The sequence below is a fragment of the Papilio machaon genome, chromosome 13 (genome assembly GCF_912999745.1).
Source record: "Papilio machaon chromosome 13, ilPapMach1.1, whole genome shotgun sequence".
Taxonomy (NCBI): domain Eukaryota; kingdom Metazoa; phylum Arthropoda; class Insecta; order Lepidoptera; family Papilionidae; genus Papilio; species Papilio machaon.
In genome coordinates, this window is record NC_059998.1 from 2,664,006 (window position 1) to 2,684,880 (window position 20,875).

A 20,875-nucleotide genomic window follows, 5' to 3' on the forward strand; every position below is an offset into this window, starting at 1 on the left:
TTCTTATCTTAAAATAAAATTGTAGACAAACCTGTATTAAAAATCACTAATCACTAAGTATTAATATATTTCTCGAAGGCACCATAAAATTTGATACGGTTTAGTTTTTTATGTAAATAAACAAAAATTTACATCTAAAATTGACTAATTTGACTAAAGAGTCTATGTCAAAGGTCAAGAGGTTGTCAAAGATTAAAAACTCTGTTATTTTTTTTTAAACTTCTGATACATAGATAATAAACGAAGTCACAAATATTGATTATTTGTTTCCAAATCAAGCTTTGCCTTCGTCATGACAATTACGGGTTGTCCGTTAGGCCTTATTTTACTTTACTTAAATTTCGACAGTGTAACAGTACTAAATGATGAAATACTCACCGAAAAGCATTAGCCGTCTTCCCACTGACTATAAAGTAAAACAGATAAAGACGGCACCAGTCTCTTTCAAGCGAGGCCGTTTGCAACAAAAAGTCAAGCAAACAAATAGAAATACAACAAATTTTATATCGAGCAGTACTCGACAGTTGGCGTGTAGCACTGTTTGACAACTTATTAGAGGAGGCTGAGTTCACTGAGTTGGTGATTGGGAATTAAAAAAAAATAAGCGTAATGGGTGTCTGGGCGTGGCGGGGCGGGAGAGGGCGTAGCGCCCTTAGCGCCGCCCCCTGACTCACGACCAACAAAGACTTCGCCGTAGGTAACACGAACTGTTGCAACACTTGACCACTTTTGTAATTGCTGCCATATAATCACTGGATTTCAGATTATATACGACTCAACATCCATGTAATAAATAACATATGAAAGGATAGATTTTGAGAATTTCATTAAAAATATTTAAAATTAACTATCACGTCTTTGTATTTGAATTCATTTTGTGTCTTAGAATGGCAGTCATTATCTTTAAAACGACTTTTTTGTAATGTAATACTATGTATATGGTTGTAATGTATTGTAATTTGAAATACATCACATCACAATCACTTTCTTAAAAATTAATTCTTCAACCTAACATTTTTAGTCAACTATAAAACTACTTTTAAACATAGTGCGGGCATAATGTTGTAATACAAACTCTCTCTAGACAATCCACTATTTGGACAGCGTTGTTTTGGATATAGTAACAAAACATTTTATTCTTTGTTGACCCAGCAGGAATTGACTTTATTTTTTAATTAATTGTTTATCTGTGCCAGTTTTCACCGATAATGTCACATTACTCAGACTTGTTTGTCTGTTGAGTGGCGAGTGTTTTATTTGTGTCTATAAGTCATTGCAATACGTATCCATGTCAGCGTCGGCGTCGGCGCAGGTCACGCAGGTGACTCACTGGTACGGAGAGGGAGTGTTGTGATGACGTCACCCGACCTCCTGTCCTCATATTGGCTCCGTGCTTTGTTTGCCAATGAAACTCTGCCCCCGGCCGATTCCACGAAGTCGCCGTTCATGATCCGAAGCCATATTTTATGAACACATTCGCAATCCGATGTGTATTTCGACGCCATCACGGTTCGATCACATTGAAATTTGGCTTATCTTCTGTAATCTTTTTGATGATTATTTATAGTGACAGATAGTTAGATCCTTGACATGCAATTAGGTGAATGAAGTAACACTGTTATCAAACGTATAAAGAAGACTAAGTTAAAATAATGAAAATAGTATATGTATGATAGTTTCCTCAAACTGATTGTAACCTAACTTTTGAAAGAAACTTAATTGATTTTAAATTTAGAACATGGCAAGAAGAGAATTGATGTTTTTCAACGCTTTACACTCGATAAAAATTAAATTAAGTCGTTCCGAAATTAATAAAGAACGAAATGTTGCGGCGACGCTGCATGCAAGCCGCGTAGCGCTTCGGGCGGGCGCGGGTGAACGACCGCCAAACCGCGCTAATCCGCCATCTTGGATTCGTCACGGAGAACGCGCGTTATGTCTTTCGCTGTGGACTTGGCAACACCATTCAATAACATGATCATGCCATTTGCTAATAGATTTTACATGTTAAGTCAAGGTGAGCCAAGTTTTGAGATTTTAAAAACATTAGGAGCGTTTGTTGACAAAATAAAAGGTCAAAGATTTTCTAAGAATAACCTTACTTATTATGTTTTTGACAGATGACGTGTATAGCTATGTGAACAAATTAATAGAGTATTTTTTTTGGAAAATCTATCAATTACTAGAATAAGAGCGTCGGTGGCGCAGTTGTTAAGCTCTTGACCGAATCGAGCTGTAACTAAAAGTATTCAGGTCAGATATCAATATACCATATATCAATGTGTTTTTCGATTTTAGAATGTCACATGTACATTTATCCTACATTCTTACGGTGAATAAACATCGTGATGCGACCTGCACATATTGTCGAAGAAATTTAAAAATATGTGTGAAGTCAATCAGCTCGCACTTCGGCAGCGTGTTTGACTATGTTCTAGTCATCTCTAAAATTGGGTAGGCTTGAGACCCTCGGTGGGTACGTATAATAAGCTGACGATGACGACTAGAATATAGTTTTAAAACATTTATGGCCACGTGACACGAATGTAAAAAGTAGCAGGAGGGTATTTAGGAGCGCTTAGATGACAAACATTTGTATGTTGTACAATGACTTCAACATGATAGTCACGTTATAATATTGGTGTTAGTCGTCTAGGTAACAATTGGCTCTCTATTAGAATGTAATTTTGAACAAAGTTTTCCTCAACGTTGAGTATCGCATGTAGGTGACATTCCTCTGGCAAAGGAGAAACTTGTCGCGCGGCATGCAGGGCTCGCCCTTAACCGACGCCGAGGTCGGGTACCGTTGTTGCTAACGCTTGCGGCAGTAAGGGGTGTCTACTCATCTTGTCTATGATAGAACAGATATTGACTCTTAGTTATTTGATAAATTTATGTTTTTCCGCTGTGATGTTAGCGGTGATGTTTCTATACAGAGAAGAACTGAGGAAGGAAGGAGGGTGGCCCAAGAGAGATGAAAAACGATAAACATAAGAAAGGATATCCATTTTCTGTCAATTATAGATATACAACGTAATTACTGATTAGCTTGTTGCATATCCTTATGGGTAGTGGCTATTAATTAATTACGGATATTTCACTATACTATAGGTAACATGGAATTGTTTAAATTTATTTTGCAAAAGCTATATTTTATGTTGGTATAGGAGTACAAATTTTATAAAAAGGAAAATTTGATTGTTTGATGTTAAGAATCTATTATTTTTTTCTTACATTTAAATAAATTTTCATTGAAGGAAACTTTATATTTCGCATTAAGTTAATATTGATAACAACCCTACACGACTTGAATCTTACAGTACTGTGCATGAACTCAGGCACGATCTATTCTATTGGAACAGCTCTCAAACGCCGCCGTACCACATCATTTATTTAGATTTTAGAACATTTCATAGATTATAAGTCCCCTTACATTTATTTCTATCCGTAATAGTCTAATAGTTGATTACATTGAGAAAAATGTATAAGTTTTTTTAAATAGTTTAAAGTTACCATCGATATATAAAATACTTGAGGCAATTTTGTTTTAATAAGTATCATGACTAGAACAAACAACGCATTCGGGACTTGGCCACCTACCAATAAATTGACCCTGTGAATCAATTTCTATTAGATGCTTTTTTATCATCAAATCATTTAAACGACACGTGCTGTGTGAAACAAAGGAACTAATATAACTAAAAAAATCTTGTAACTAAAGCAAAAATAGTTGCAACTTTGTTTCTCGAAGTTTTAAAAAACAGGGTTATGTTCGTGTTGGCTATTGCGATGATATTGATGGCGCGGTATGAATGACCGGCCTTGAGGAATGCCGCCGCTCATTGTAAGCAGATTCGCGGCGGCCAACTTGCACGGCTAGATATGGACGTATCTTCGAGTTTCATCGGGCGCGCGGGAGCTCACGGGGTGCGCGGGGAGGGTGCATGCGAGACGTAGTTAATTGGATGGTACGCGTTTCTATTAGCTTTCAATTTGTTATGTCTTCCTGGTACTTTATAAATATGTAGGCAGTTTTTCATAAGTATACCTTTTCTATGAACATGTTATTAATTTCCGATTTTATAGTTCTGTCATTTTAATTGTAGTGACATCCGATAACAAGAAAAATGTAATAACTCGTGTATGGTATTAGTAATGAAAATGTTCTTTGAACATAGCCGCTGCACTATCTATACAATAATGAAGGCTAATTTATTGGGTTGGCAACTAAGTAATTGCGGATTTCACTCATACATGGCTTAAGTTGAATTTTTAAGTTTGTAGACGTAGTACAAATGTAAAACAAATTTTGTTATTTAATAGTTGGCAATTCAGCTGTCAATCAGTAAAAAAAGTTTTTTGATCGGTTGCGTAGTTTTCGCTTGGTCTTCATTGAAAAATGGAAAATCAACAGGAACATTTAGTCATATTTTGCTTTTTTATTTCCGCAAGGGGAAAAACGAATTGCAAGCTCACAAAAAGTTAGGTGCTGTTTATGGTGACGAAGCCTTAAAAGAACGTCAGTGTCAAAATTGGTTTGCCAAATTTCGTTCTGGTGATTTTTCACTCAAAGATGATAAACGCGCTGATCGTCCAGTTGAAGTTGATGACGCCCTAATCAAAGCAATAATCGATTCGGATCGTCACAGTACAACACGTGAGATTGCAGAGAAGCATCATGTATCACATACATGCATTGAAAATCACTTAAAACAACTTGGCTATGTTCAAAAACTCGATACATGGGTTCCTCTACATTGAACAACTAACGAAATTAAACAATGCAGTTGAAGAAAAGCGGCCCGTCTTGGCAAATCGAAAATGTGTTGTACTCCATTATGACAATGCAAGGCCACACACATCTTTGGTCACTCGGCAAAAATTATTGGAGCTTGGTTGGGATGTTTTGTCACATCCACCATATAGTCCTGACCTTGCACCATCGGATTACTTTTTGTTTCGATCTTTACAAAACTCCTGGAATGGTTAAAATTTCAATAATGATGATGAAGTCAAATCGTACCTGATTCAGTTTTTTGCTAATAAAAACCAGAAGTTTTATGAATGTGGGATTATGATGCTGCCTGAAAGATGACAAAAGGTAATTGATGAAAATGGGTAATACATTACAGAATAAAGTTATTTAGTTCCATGAAAAAATTTTCTTTGATTTTTTATAAAAAATCCGCAATCACTTAGTTGCCAACCTATTAATTTTCTTTTATAGTGTTTGGTTAAATTTTCCTATAGAGACCTTTTTTTCCAGAGAGGAATGCTTTATGTGTACTCTGCGCCCGGGGGGGGACTCGGTAGTTATGTGGGATTCTCTTCCTTATTGGAAGCATACCCACTAAACCTCTCTGTTCCTCCAACGCATAGAGACCTACATTACCATGTATAAAGGCTTTCAATTCAGTTAAATTTGAGGTGCTATACGAACTCTACATGTATTGTAAATGGTCTTATATTTTGTCTAAAATCAAAGCTTTAAAGTTACGGACTATAAAGTTAACCTAACCAAAGGTATAAAACCTGTTTTTATTTTAAAATCAGGGCGTATTAATTAAGAGGTGTACGTTGGTCTTTAAGTAGAAAACGCACTTCCTGATACATGACCCTCACAAATTCAATTTATAATGCGCACTTAATGCTTTAATTCGTCTAATTTAACGGTTGTTGAAGTCGTTTTTCCAGTTAAATGTGTGTTGACGCAATTGATACTCAAATAAGTCTATATTATTTTAAAACATGACATAAATTTATTTTTAAACGGTAGTAGTATGCTTGTCAATTAACTGATTTTAGTAAAAACATTTTAAAATCAACTCATCTTATTAATTGAAGAAGAAAATATTTATTCAGAGTTTTTATTTGATTTTTCAGTGAGAATTTCATTTTAAGGTAAGTACTTATGAAATAAAAAGAAGAATGAATTATATTTTTTGTCCACTCATGCTACGCTGTAACTTTTCTTGCATCAAAAGACATCAACGAACTGCAGTTCTAATTTTCTAAACACTCATAACTTTATTTAGTACCTACTTTAACTGTTAATTGATAGACCTGTAACATTTGTTCTTTAAATTGTTACTTATATTAAAAAAAATACAATTTTACCTAGTACTCCAAAAAAATGTACTGAACAATGACCAAGAAATGTAGATAACAATAATCTAATTCTATCTTTATTACACAAGGTAAAATAGGAACTTAAAAAATAACAATTAGATTAGACCCAATGCAACCAGGATCTAGACCATATTCTAGTTCGTACCTATCTCAAAACATTAGCAACAAAAACTTATCGATTTAGGAAAGTCCAGACAAAAAAGATCAGTATGCTCACGACTCTGCAGTGACGTAACTCTTAGTTTTTTTTTCTTTCTTTTGGCTAACTCTTAGTTTGAATCACCACAGTTTGTGAGGATCGATGATTCACTATTTAGATGCTTGGATATCATTCAGCATTAATACTTTGTCAGGCTACCGCCCTCTGTGTTTGTCGTAATAAAACTTGACATTTGACGTCGATATTTCCAAAAATGTTTGCTGCAGCTGTTAGTGTGGCAGAATAAGTTATCATATAATAAATTATTTACCGACTATAACTATAAAAGAGTGAAATTCATATTGTTGTTAATTGAGGAATGCGGAATTCACATAAAAATATTTTTGTACTTTCTAATATTGTTTGTCTCATTTCTGCGAACGAATACCTTCACTTTATAAATTGCGCATTAATTGAACGTCTGAAAATTCATTGAAAAAACATCAAAAATATTAAAAAGCAGACGAATTCAAAGAAGAGCACTATGAAGTTTTATTATGTCTAATTAACTGGTCGGTACACAAAATAATAATTATTTGAAATTAAAAATAACGCTACTTGGTGCCGTTCCGGTCTGCGCGCGGGACATTGACGTGAGCCACATCGCCTTCGCCGTGATTGTGGCGGGAACACATTTGAATTAAATCTTAATTAAAAAGAATATATTTTAAGAAGGTTACTTTACCTTCTTAAAATATATTTGACCCTTCGAGAACCTCTTTTTTACGTTTGACGTCTATTGTAATGTGATGATGAATTAGTATTCCAACGGAATTTCATTGATTTTAACTTATTTTATCGTCCCTTATAAATAAAAAATATGTTTGTATGCCCATTCCTAAGCCATTAATCGTAATGTGAAGAATCTTTGGTGTAGTTGGAGAAATTAGAGAAGGTTTCTATCATATATATTTTTTCACTTTACTTCTCTAGTTAAGAGAAAAAAAATAAGATAATTTAAATCTACTTAGTTAAAAATGTAATTGCGGACAGTTTTTTGTAACTACAATGTTTTCTAATAATTCCGACCTCGACCTTATTTCAATGCAACGCTCTTACATTAGTCATCGATTAAAATCCACATTAAAAAATGTACTTGTGCTAGTTTGTCGACGACAGCAATTAATCAGGCGCACTTGAACACCGCAATCAGGGGTAATGTGAGGAATTGTAATTCAACTATGTTCTCATCGACAGCGGCCGACTTGTTGGGCCTTTATAAGGCTCTAATTAAGTCGGGGAATAGTTACAAAGATATAAGGGCTCATGCACACGGTCGACATTTTAATATCCAACGCAGCTAATGCACACTAGGTGTATGTTAGCTTTGTGTTTTTATTTTGTAGGCGCATAATATGTGTGATGTAAAAATAAAAAATGCATCATGCTAACATATACATATCTCTATAATTAAATAATAGTTACATAAAATCTAAACATGGATTTAATTTAAATATAATACATAAAAACTAAAATATGTCATTAAAAGGTGTCCCTTTAGGCAAGGTTCTGAAGATACTAGCAGCGTTCCCCCTTTGAATGGCTAGACTAATTCTTTGTCCGAGGTAGCTGCCAGCTCTTCGGTCTCCTGTGATGTCGACTAACCTTTTTGCTGTTTCCTTAAAAAGCCTTCTAGCGATAGGACCCCACGGACCAAGGGTCTCGACACCGAATGGGACAAATTCATATTCGGAGCCCCTGTATTTGTTTTGTTTTCTGAAAAAAAAAGACAAATATATTACGATGATAACTTTTTGGTGCGCATGTTATGAATCAATGCGCGTATAAAACAATAGGGTAAAGCTAGTCCTTACTATGTATTATCCTAACTAATATTATAAATGCGAAAGTAACTTTCTCTGTTTGTCTGTCTCGTTTTCACGCCAAAAGTAGGTACTAAACCAATTTAAATGAAATTTGGTACACAGATAGTCAAGAGCCTCAGAAAGGACATTATACAACTTATTGTTTAGGCTGTTAATTTGATATAAATAATTATGACATTCAAACTGCTTAAAAGTTTTACCCTCAAGTTTGTATTGGAATTTGTAAGGTTTGACTGAATGTTGTGTAAGTTTAATATGTTTTGCGGTAAAATTTAATAATTTTAAGTAAACTAATTAGTCTCAGTGATTATAATTGGTAGCCGAACACAGTACTCCACGTGGACGAAGTCACGGGCACAGCTAGTAACAAAATAAATTTATCTTTATACGAAGTGCGCATGGAGCCCTACATGCTTCGGAGCTACAGACGGGCGACCAGACAGAGGTGGTACGGGGGGCGGAGGCGCCTAGCAGAGGCGCGCGGGTTGGAGGCGCCGGGGCGAAGGCTCGTTACGTCACCGGCCGCATCCGGGTTCGCGGCCGCCGCACGCGCCGTCTCTTACTGCAGGTGGACCACTGGTGACACACGCTGTTTAGAAAAACATCGCATTCTAATCACTTTACGAGAATGTATCAACTAAAATTATAAAGGGCAAAGAATACATGCAGAAAATGCCATGTTTCAGGAAGAAATCTGAAATGACAATCTAACTTTAAATCGATAGACTCCTAATTTTGTACTTGATAATAAGTACAATAAGTACATATTTTAACATATTAACAGATCAGAATCCAAAATTATCGTATATAGATAAAAAGTCTTGTATCTTATACTCAAGTATGTATGTATTTAATTTTAAGTAAAACGTAGTAATTTATAGATTAAAAAAAATTAATTTAAACATGAAATCTCAATTATTGGTTTACTCTGATACTTTTTATGTCTTTTTTATTATTGCAAAAGCCATAGGCAAAACTTAACTCGGTAGGTATCATCTGAACTTGTTTTCAATAAAAAAGCAAGTAATATGTGTTGGGCCGCAATCTACAGGTTGGGGATCGTTGGATCCGAAGGCAATGACTCAACGCGCTATGGCCGGCGCGGCGGCCGCGCTGACTCACGTCTGGATGTAGTCTTGCACTCCATTGTTAATATTTTTTTACATCAACCATTCCGAAATTGGTCTCTACCTGGAAGAAACAGATTGATAAAAATGAAGTGAAGTTAATTATTCTCACAAATAATATGTTACCTTACTAAAGCTTAGATTGAATTAATTGAAGGATTATATATTACAGAATTAAAATTAAATTTTCAGACTCTCGCCCTCGTCTCATTTCAACATAGAATGTTGGAAATAATAGCTTTTGTGTGAAATATATGTACATCAAAATTTAAGAAATTCGGAGCCAAAATAAATAGAAACATCAAGTTTACATGTGGTTTTCTTTAAAACTTTCTATAAATGTGTTTATCATCTCTCATATTTTAGCTTCGCGAACACATGTTTAGTAAAGTTACAGGATAAATCCTATATGTTAATTATAAATACTAATAGCATTTAAATATATATTTGATATTTAATTTTTGTACATATGATTGTTTGTTGTTAATCTAAACGCTATGTACATTATAAAAGTATATTGGTGACCAACATAAATAAATTCCGAGCTTTTAACAAGTTAAAATCGATTGACTTGTTTTAATCATGTCTTACCGGTGTGTACCTTCTACAGCGGAGATGTGCGCGGGCGCATTGGTCTCGGCGATGCGAGTTGGCGGGACAGTCGCTGTTGCTAGGCGAGCGGTCGCCAGCGCCGCCGTTGCCGCTCGGAAATTGTCTGAATTCTAGGCCACTGCCACCGCTAGCCGTCTCTCTCGCACTGATGCGGTCTGTGCCATCGCCTCAATCAGACAGCTTCGCAATACTGTTGCAGGGTAAAATGCATGACTTTTAGAACAGTTACCATATTAAATGGAACCAAATTTGGCGGTAAACAGCATTGTGTTGTAATTTCTACAGTGAATTTGCACCAAATTTGAAATATTAGTTAGGTAGGTAGTTATAGTACTTATTGTTTTAGTTATAGTACTCGTTGTATGGATTGTATTTTCATTTTTTTTAAATTTCTTTTTAGGGATATCTTTACAAGGAATACGCCCTTTCCTTCTTAATTTATGAATTAAAACACAATGATTTTCTACTAATTTTTCTTCATGATGACTTCAGATTCATCTAATTTACTTAAGCGTCCCTTCCTTTCACTGATTAATTTTATTATCGTACGAGTAATTACTTATTAGAAAGTAACTAATCAGAAACTTGTGTATTTCTATTGGCATTATTAATAATTTGAATCTCGTCTTGGTTTCTAGGTACCTACGCAATTTATCGACAATAGGCTAGGAAAGTCCATTAATAGCTTGATAAAATCGCATTCGTGTCGGCAACAATGTTGATTATTACTTCTTCGAAGGATCACCTATGTTTTACTAATACTGCTACTAGATAGGTATCGTAATTACCCTGATTATGGCGAATAACGATATTGAAATACTATAATTTAATTGAAATCAGAAATTAAAGAGTGAAGTTAAAAAAACGTTTTTTACTTAATACTTAGCTGTTCCTAGAGGTTTCACACCCTCGCACAGTAAGGTCTCCTTACTTCATATTTACTGTTGATTTCAAAGACTAGAGCTCGACTACTTAACAACAAGACGAGATCCCATGTGCCGCCCAGCCCAGTAGTGTCAGTTTTATGTCAAAATCAGAACATACAGAAAAATAGACTAATCCTCGTTTAGTTTGGTAATAATATTATGGTGCGACATATTAATCTGGTCAGGTGTCGTCCGACCGTTAAAATTGAGAGTGAAGTAGCTATCTTATTATGTCTTATGTCATTATCTGTTGCAGAGTATATTTTGTGACAGAACAAACCGCCATTTCAGCACCACCTTCACCAGACCAGATAAGTTTGACGGACTTTAAAATATTCTAGTAACATGGCAGAGATAACCTTCACGATATTCTAATAAGGGATAGTATTTTGAAGTAATTAAGAGATAACAATGTTAATTATATATTCCGGTCGATAAAACACCCTAATTTATACACGCTAGTTAAAATAAATCGTTTCAATTGTCTTCTATATAAACTAGAAAATGAGGTTGACACTATAATCAGGTCATTTTAAAATTTGAGAGAAATAAGTATAACTTACTCACTGACACACTGAATTATTTCCGTAGTGTCGATTCTTTACACAAAACGAGTTAGTCGCAAATTTTTGCTAAAATTCATATTATTCACCTGAATAAAACTATTAGTACCAAAAGAAATGAACACCGTACAACAAAGATTCTAGTTATTTTGTCTTACATGTTTCACGCATGTTTTTCTAAGTAAGAAATGAGGTGGGAGTCATCTGATGTCTGAGATAGCGCAAATAGTTGCTAGTTCGAGGCATTTCATGTTTTATGTCCACCGTCCGGAATCTAAAGCGGGCACCGGTCCAACTCGAGTGCATTTTTTTCGCCAACATATTGGACCGGTTACCGAAAGTCGCGCGGCATAACGGCACGGCCGAGAGGCTGATCGGTCCGTGGGAAGAGCGGGTTCCGGCTGTGCCACTTGCGGCGCCTTTCACCGAGCAAGGTCGCCCCGCGACCGCCACTTTCTTTCCACGGCCGCGCGGAATGCGACACCCGAATTTATTACGATGACGTCACCTCGACCCCAGTCTCCGAAAATTTCCCGCCAAACATATATTACGTGTATCGGTCGCCGCCATTTTGTTTATCTGAATTCGTAGTGTGATTTTTTTTTCATTAATCTTAAACTAAATTACCAGTGTCATTAAAAAGCACTTTTCCAATAGTTAACGAATATTTTTATTTGATACGATTAAAGTTTAGATGGAGCTTTTGCAGTGATTCATCGTAAAGAGAATTGCGGTTTGCATTGCAAATGATCATAATATCTCGTTGCCGTCGAGCAAGCTCCAACAAAGTGTGGCTCGCGCGAGCGCCGCCGCGCCGTCGCAGGGTCGCAGCAAGGTCGTCCGGCGAGAAATCGGCTCACCAAACCTCTATCGGTTCCGCTTTGTTAATAAAATATGCACTATTCTTTTAATTACTATATTTTGCCTATCTTATATTATTTTATTCGCAACAAACAAATAGATTTCAAATAAGCGCTTTCACCCCACTCGTTATTTTTTGTGTGCGTAATTTCCTTTTTATTTTTAAGAATTTTTGATTTTAGTTGACATTAATGTACTTAATGGATTTTTTTTAATTCTGAAAAGTGCAGAACTTGCACACAAAAAAATATTAGAAACATATTCATCTTTTCCGGTGGAACGTAGTAATAATTTATTAATAATAGTTACAATTTTTTTTTGTTTTCTTGTTTGGCGAATCTTTATAATGTGAAGTGCCTACCTACGGTTACTTTAGCAGATAAATCTTCTTTTTTTTAAATTTAAATACGGAATTAAGCCAACAGTAAACCTTACCTTATGAATTATTTATTTGGACGTGGTTACATTTGGAAATATTCCATTGGTACAACACATATTTTATGACTAACACGTCACAATAAGGTGTCTTTTTATTCTATTGTATTGACATACGAAACCAGATTTAAAAAAAATCACAATATTTCGGCTCTTATAAGTATCAACGGCTCTTATTATAAAATACTTACGTAGAAGCGATGCGGGCCCCCAATTGCTATATCTTTGCGGATAATATTATTTCGGATATAATCTGGTAGACAGTAACTATTGTGTTGTCCTCTCCATTTCCTTTGAGTGACATTTTAGCATCATTATTACATGCGTGCACCTCTCAGATGTAAGAATCTTACCCGCATCACAACATGTCTAATTAGCTGTATGGATAATCCTCCTTTGAACCTTTGATCATAACCCAATTTCATTAGGTAACTAGTCGCGGGCTCGGTGCCTGCAACAAAGTTTATACATCTAACTGTACTGTTCTTAAATAATAAGTATGCCTTTAAAAAAGGTATACATACAACGGTTTTATTGACCATACTAAATCGTACTCTCTAATGTAGAGTGAGCTAAAAATAGCCAAAATGTCTAATCTAATGGCGCGATTCGACATTCGAAAGTGACAGTGAGAGAACGGCACATCCGGTACGTTCCGGAACTACAAAAATGCCTCTTGCATTGGAATCTTATTACATCACCTTCAAAGATGGCCACAGTCACGCCTAAATGGATTACATAATTATTCATTCAGCAAAACTATTACTTTGTGAATTAGAAAGTAAATTTTTTAAGTGTACTCTATAAATAAATATTATAGTAAACGCTTATATCTGGCATTACACTGATTAAATTATTGCTAAAAATGACGTAGGTATGATTTAAAAAGCATACTTAGTTCTTATTTATAATATTAGTAAGATTATATAGCCACCCTTAGACAGTTGCAGCCTGATAGCTTAGTATTTGTGGTTCTTAGGATATACGACAACAAAATGAAGTCCAGGGGCTTGGCTACGCCTCGAGAAACAGTCATATTTCTTGATTAGCCGACATCGAAAAAAGCAAATTCGCCGAGTCGCCGAAAAAAGCAGAGTCGCCTTAATTGTGTATTATTCGAAACAAATAAAAATATAACTTTGATAACCTAAGTAGAGTTAGTTAATTTTTGTCCTTTTCACCTGACATCTATCGGTCTATTTAGTCAACAGAATTCAAAAGTTTGTCATAAATTTTGTACATCCATGTTCAGCCCATTTTACATAATCAATGTAAATTTTTTTTAAAACTTAGATTACAAAATGATTAAAATCAGTTAACAAAATATATGCAAAAAAATTACAACATGTGATAGAAATTATTCGCGATGTTATGTCGACAAGACATGCGTACGTACTCTTTGGTGAGGGTGACAAGCTGACAAGCAGATGGCAGATGCAATGCAAATGTTTGACAATTGTGTTATAAATGTAAATGAATTTTTCGATACGTTATGCGATATTTTTTATAAATTAATGAAACCTCGTCCTACGAAACTCATTTTTTAAGATTATTATCAACAAACAAGTCATATGGCTCTTTACTGAAAAACGTTTTTTTTAAATAATGTAACAATCTGTTAATACAAACATGGAATCAAATTCTATAAAAAAGAAAAGTACAGTGTTCGATAATATTAACACAAAAACATCGATCACGTAAGTTGTTCTTGTTTCTGTGTATTTTCCAGTAAAACTATGTTTATTGTAGTGTAAAGTAAAGCCCTAATTGCGTTTGTTAAGGTTGTTTTCTATTGCAGGTGTACAAATGTTCCTGATGGTCTATTTGATACGCCATCGGCCAAGAAACACTTCAGCAAGTTCGGGCGTGTCCAAAAAATAAAATTTCTTCCAAAGAAACAAATGTGTATTGTTGAATATGAACAACTCTCTGGAGCCGAGCAAGCAGTTCTAAATGCGGGGGCCTTTGATGGGTTTATGTTTGATGTTACTCGTACGAAGACACGGATGTACGTTTTTTTATGATTAAATTCCTTATTGAATACTATTTGCTCATGGCAAAGGTTTAATCATCAACAATCACAATTAACATTTACAATTTTGTCATTAATTATTTTATTAGACTGTCATGAATTTAAATGTTTGTTGGAAGTTATATATTTGTTTCTAATATTTTTTCCCATCACAAGCAGACGGCACAAGAAAGATGAAGATCCTGAATGGTTACCAGATCCGGAGCTGGAGAAAGAACTGTCAGCTATGAGAGGAGGTTCTACATATAGAGTACCCCGACAAAAAGGTAAAATATTATCATAATACAATTGCCAACACATACAATATTAACTCTTCTACTATCTAACAGTGACAAAAAGCTAAGAATTTATTTGATGTTACATTTTATAGCAATGGAAATAGATCCTGTTGTTAGAAATGTCAAAATTCCATCTCCAAGAACTTCCAAAATGAATGTCAGAAAGACTATACCAATAGCAAGGCCAAAACACAAAATGTGAGTATTTATTTTTGTTCACCTGAGTGTGTATAAAAAATTATAGGGACAATTTTAATAGTTGTATATATGTTAAACTACAAGTATCAAACAAATGTTTCTAAAATTAGCTGGTTTTTTCTAAAACCAGCTAAAATGATCAAACTTGTGTTTTAACAATTAACGAAGCAGATATTTTATTGCAATGGACTAATTAAACTTCCTCAACATAAATTTCATGTTAAGCTATAGCTAATAATCTATTGATACAGAAATGCTCCACCAAGTTCAGTAGAGACACCAGCAGTAATCATGGCTGCCACGACAACTTTAAGTACTTCGGAAGCAGCAGCAGAACTGCACCAACTGCGTTCCAGAGTATCCCAATCTGCAGATGAACAATGGAGAACTCTTGATGCTAGAGACAGGTGATGTGTAACTATGAAGTAATTTCATTCAAGTTTTAATGCCAAAAATGCAAGCTGCAAGATGTAATAGTGTGTGAGAAAAGGCGAACAATCACTTTGAGACATATATTCTGTAATTTGACACAACCAATTAAATCATTAAGGACGTTGGTGGCTCAGGGGTTAAGCACTCGACTTGCAATCTGCAGGTCTTGTGTTCGATCCCGCTATGTACCGATGTGTTTTTCGATTCTCGATTTACATATGTACATTTATCCGACGTTCTAACGGTGAAGGAAAACATCGTGATGAAACCTGCACATGTCTGAAAACAAATTCAATGATATGTGTGAAGTCAACCAACCTGCACTGGGCCAGCGTGGATTAATATGGCCTAGTCACCCTTAACTTTTGGTAGGCTACGAGCCAGCCCTTTGGTGAGCTGATAATAATAATTAAATCATATTTCTTTTTTAGGATCTTACGTAGTTGGGGTGGCGCTGGCTCTAGAGTTAAAGTGGGTGGTGCTACAATTGGTACTTGTCCTGATATGTGTCCCGAGAAGGAATTATTACATCGAAAAGCTGAACATCAGGTGTGTAACAGTTAAAATTTATTCAATGTTATTAAATCTTCTCAGCATTTTATTATCATTTTCTAATGAATGTTTAACATTACAGGTAATGACATTAGAGACGGTGGCAGATTCAGATGGTCAGTTGGAGTCGTGGCGTGCGGTGAAGCAGTACAGCCGCAGCTCCGCCGATCAGGAGATACCGATGTGCTATGAACTGAGACCTGCACATGTCCTAGCCCGGACCTGTGCATATCTGTTGAATGAGATTGCTGATACTGATAGACAGGTAGACTTGTTTAAATGTTGCTCTATGTTAAGTGTTGTTAAGTTTACTACTACACTCACCGTGGGTTTTTGAGACCAAAATCTCCATTCAAAAAATGTTTTGTTTTTTTTTTCAAAGATGACAATAAGTTTTATTTAAAGGTTTTTGGAAATCCACGGTCAGTCATTTAAGCAGACAGGCATTAAATCGACATTTTGGATTTACAATTTTTTTTAATGTTGTGCATATTGTTGAAAATTTTAAGTTACCTCGGAAATTAATAAGTATTATAAATTGTACAATTTATCATATTTTAAATGTTTAATTGTGCAGGTGACATTAGCAGATTGGTTCCATTTTATGTGGGACCGGTTTCGTGGGATACGTAAAGATATAACACAACAGGCATTGTGTTGTGCAGGTAAATAATAGTTACTTTTTTCTTACTACATACTTAAATTGAAATTAATTTAACTTGATAAATGTTATTCCTTTCAGAATCAATTCGTCTGGTAGAGATGTGTGCTCGTTTCCACGCGCACTGTGCCGCTCGTCTTGCAGACTTGGCGCACACGCAGTTTGATCAGAAGCTCAACACGGACAACTTGACCAAGTGCTTACAGACTTTGAAGCATATGTACGCTGACGTCGGCCCCGAGCTGAAGCCAAGAGAAGCAGAGTTCAGAGGCTATATCGCCTTACTTAACTTGGGAGACTCCAATTTTTGGTGGGAGGTTAGTAATCTATTTTGAATGTCATGTTATGAAAGAGAGAGTCATAAGATCAATCTATATAAAAAAAAAAAATGACATTTTTACCAGACTAAAGACAGTTAACGATTAATGGTACTCGTCTGACTGACGAACTTGTTGGCTTAATTTTGTTTTTCTTTTTCAGATAAAACAGTTACCGGAAGAAATTCAAAAATCGGACTCTATTACATTTGCAATACAAGTGTTCACCGCACTGGATAATAACAACTACATCAGATTTTTCCGTTTAGTCAGAGAAAAAGCGAATTATCTACAAGCTTGCATTCTTTTAAGATATTTCAACGATGTGAGAGCGCGCGCGCTCGCCAGAATAGTAAAAGCGTATGCACCAAGAGGTGGCTCTAAATTCCCAGCTGAAGATATAATGAATGCATTGGCCTTCGAGTCCGTAGATAGTATGAGATCATTTATAGATCATTATGGTTTACGTTTCTCCAAAATTGATACTGAATTAACAGTTATATTAGATAGAAACCAATTCATAGAAGATAGTGATCCATATCCTTTATCACGAGCTGCAAAATTAATCGAAACGAAACGGAAAAGTACCGTTGGTGAAGTTATAGCCGGAGGTCCTGTCCCAAAACACGACTACCGTAATCATGTTCTATATTCCAGTTTTAATAAAGATGGAACCCTGAAGGAAACCGCTTTGTTAGCCGAAGATTTGGGATATAATACCATAAATGATACAAATAAAGATATAACATTATTAAAAGCCGAAATCCGAAAGCTGGCATGTAATAGTGATGGTAGAAATATATATGATGCATATGATACACGTGATAGTGCAAAAATAGTGAAAGAGAAGCGAAAAAATATCGTCGTTGAAATATCACAGCCCAAAACAATACCAAACACGATTGTCCCGGCGGTAAGAAATGAGACGGTAAAAAAAATATTTTCATTCAAACCTGCCATACTGGTTGCCCCTTCTGAAGTTATAAAAGGTTTCAAAATAAATGATACAAAAAATATTTTCAGTTTTTCCAAACCTCAGCAGGTCACTGAGACGAAAAACGTTTTCAAAATTTCCAAATCTCAAGAAATTACTGAGAATAAAACAATTTTTACATTTTCGAAACACGCAGAGGTTACTGCAATTAAACAATTTTTCACTTTTTCCAAACCGCAAGTGGTATCTGATAGTGAAATAAATAAGGGAAAGACGTTATTACAATCTTATGTATTCAAAAAGCCAATCGTCGTAGAGTATAGTAAAAACCTTGATCTTAGCAGCCACGATGGAAATAACTTAAATGGTGGTTTCAATTCTTCGGATATTTTCAAGGGTAAATCTTCTCGATTATATAACAGTAGATCTGCAAAATCTGATAAACTCGATATCCAAAGTGTAACGCAAAATACAGATAGTAAATTGTCACCTGGAAGCTTGTTCAAAAAGGCACACACAGAAGCAGATGAGATATTTGCCTCTGGAAAGGCATCAAAAGATATTTATGAGTTTGAAGAAGAGGATTATCCAATCAAAACCTTTAATGAAGAAAAGACTAAAGCAGCTGAGAAGAAAATGGAAGAAGAAACAAAAAGGGAAGAGGAAAAGAAAAGAAAATTAGAAGAGCGGATAAATGAGGAGCTTAAAAAGAAAAAAGTCGAAGAAGATAAAAAAGCAGAGTTGAAACAAAAGGCCGAGATGGAAAAGACGTTGAAAGAAACGGTTGAAAAGAATTCAGAGGCGTTAGTTGACGAACTTATAGGAACGTTAACTAAAGAAACAGTTCAAAATCTAATTGAAGAAGAGGTACAAAGTTTAAAAGATGTAATAGAAAATTCTGAAAAAATAATAGAAGAATTATTGAATGATTTGTGCAAAGAAATTTGCACCTCTGAAGTAAATGCCGAATTCTTTTGGACGAAGAAATTAATGAAGAAATGGTTTTATGTTTGGCAGAAGCAGTGCGTTAAAAACATAAAAAGACGAAGCTTTCTGGAAGACACGCCAGTTTGGTTAACGAACTTTACGCCTGCAGAGGAATCTAGAAATTTAAATAGAGTTATGAAAATATCACCATTAAAGAGTATGAAATTATATGGCTTTAAAAGATTTAAAGTTAGTGAGCCAGATGAAATGTCCTCACTACAACCCTATAACGTTTTGGAAATAATTAGATCAACACTTTTAAAAAGAATGAAAGAAATTAACTATCCATATGATAAATGTTTCTTTTGGAAAATAACTTTAGTAGTTCCAGGATCTGAAAAATGGCTCTATAGGAGAGTAAATGTCGAAAGCTGGATACTAGAAGTTTTTGGCGATAAAAATAAGAATAACAATAGCGATGGTTTAATTAATGTTACAAGACAAACATGGAATAACTTAATGGATTTCGCCATATCCATTGGTCTAGCAAACAAAAAGCTATTGTCAAAACATCGCGAAGCTATAGAAGGTACCAATGGATTTTTATTTTATGCTGAAGAGAAGGAGGTTGACTTATTGAATGCAATTGAAGAAACAATGAAATGTACATATTCATATCAATCAGTACCTGTTGCTGTTATTGTTCCAACATGGGATGAAGCGGCCATAAACAATATAAAAGAAAAGTTGGACATGTTAGTAAACAAAAATGTAATATCCTGTTTTAAAATATTTCTAGTGCAAAAAGTCAAATTAAATGAATCTTTGGACTTGTGCACCAAAAGTGCACTGAAATGGTTAGCTAAAAATTGTCCAAAAAGTCCCCCAATTGAAATTGATCATTTAAAATCTATATGCCAAAGATATCTTGGCAATGAAATATGGCAACGATTAAGATATGAAACTGATAGCAGAATGGAAATAGTTAAGCAAGATTTAAATAAACTAGTCAATTGTTATAATGTGGCAGTGGACAAACTGACTGATGTTATAACAAATACGGATATATTTAATTATCCTTCATTCCCATTGGAGTTTGATCAATACTTGGATCACAGTTCTCCATATCCAAAACCTTATGAATTTATATCAAGCAGTGTGAAACAGAATGAAAATGTGCTAGCAATTAAAGCATTTATGAAAAAGTTAAAATTAGTGCAGTCTGTCACTGAATTTAAACCTGTGAATGCAATTAATATGGAACAACAAATACAAATTTACTGCAATCAGGTTGAATGTTTAGAAAACCCTCAAAAAGTCGCATACAAAGTTATAGCAACTTTACCTAATGAATTTTATAATACTCAAATACCATCTGCAGAATTCAAGAAAATTTTCCAAAAATATAGTTTAATTGATTTCTTAAATATTGTGGTCTATGAAAAGATAAACAGTTTGCATAATTTTGATAATTTATGTGCCATTTATGAAAAAGCATCACTAGAAGAATATCGTAATGTACACTGGTTGTACGACATTTTCTCTGGAATGATGAAGCACAAAGCTGTTGATTACGATGAGGACATAGATCATTTCATCAAAGCCAAACGTCGTAAGTTAGATGGCAATGAAATTGAAAATTATATGCTTGAAGATAAAGACTACGAAAAATTTGAAACCAGTTTAGAAGCAGCAAATGCAAGCATTACCTCACTAAAAAATTATAAAGATGAAGTAGATAATTTAGAAAAACAACTCGAAGATGAGAAAAAGAAATCAGATGTACTTGATAATATGTTACAAATGGCATTATTCAATACATAACATTCTTATGCTTCTCTTTTACAATTAATTTATTGTAAAAAT

At 34.7% G+C, this 20,875-nt stretch overlaps 1 protein-coding gene across 1 annotated transcript; it reads left to right on the forward strand.

The window, feature by feature from the left end:
- The first annotated feature begins 14,216 nt into the window (after positions 1 to 14,216).
- On the forward strand, positions 14,217 to 20,833 carry LOC106717731. The gene is made up of 10 exons (XM_014511644.2): positions 14,217 to 14,375; positions 14,477 to 14,686; positions 14,870 to 14,976; positions 15,081 to 15,186; positions 15,438 to 15,593; positions 16,050 to 16,167; positions 16,253 to 16,435; positions 16,748 to 16,835; positions 16,913 to 17,148; positions 17,312 to 20,833. The coding sequence occupies exons 1-10, from the start codon at positions 14,308 to 14,310 to the stop codon at positions 20,831 to 20,833; spliced, it is 4,794 nt and encodes a 1,597-aa protein (XP_014367130.2). The 5' UTR covers positions 14,217 to 14,307.
- The last annotated feature ends 42 nt before the right edge of the window (positions 20,834 to 20,875 follow it).

Bases quoted from the DNA above. Each gene is read 5' to 3' on its own strand.
- LOC106717731 (XM_014511644.2), top strand. From the start codon at position 14,308: ATGGAATCAAATTCTATAAAAAAGAAAAGTACAGTGTTCGATAATATT. The intron at 16,436-16,747 runs GTAGACTTGTTT...TTAATTGTGCAG, and splicing joins TTGCTGATACTGATAGACAG to GTGACATTAGCAGATTGGTT. The intron at 17,149-17,311 runs GTTAGTAATCTA...TTTCTTTTTCAG, and splicing joins ACTCCAATTTTTGGTGGGAG to ATAAAACAGTTACCGGAAGA.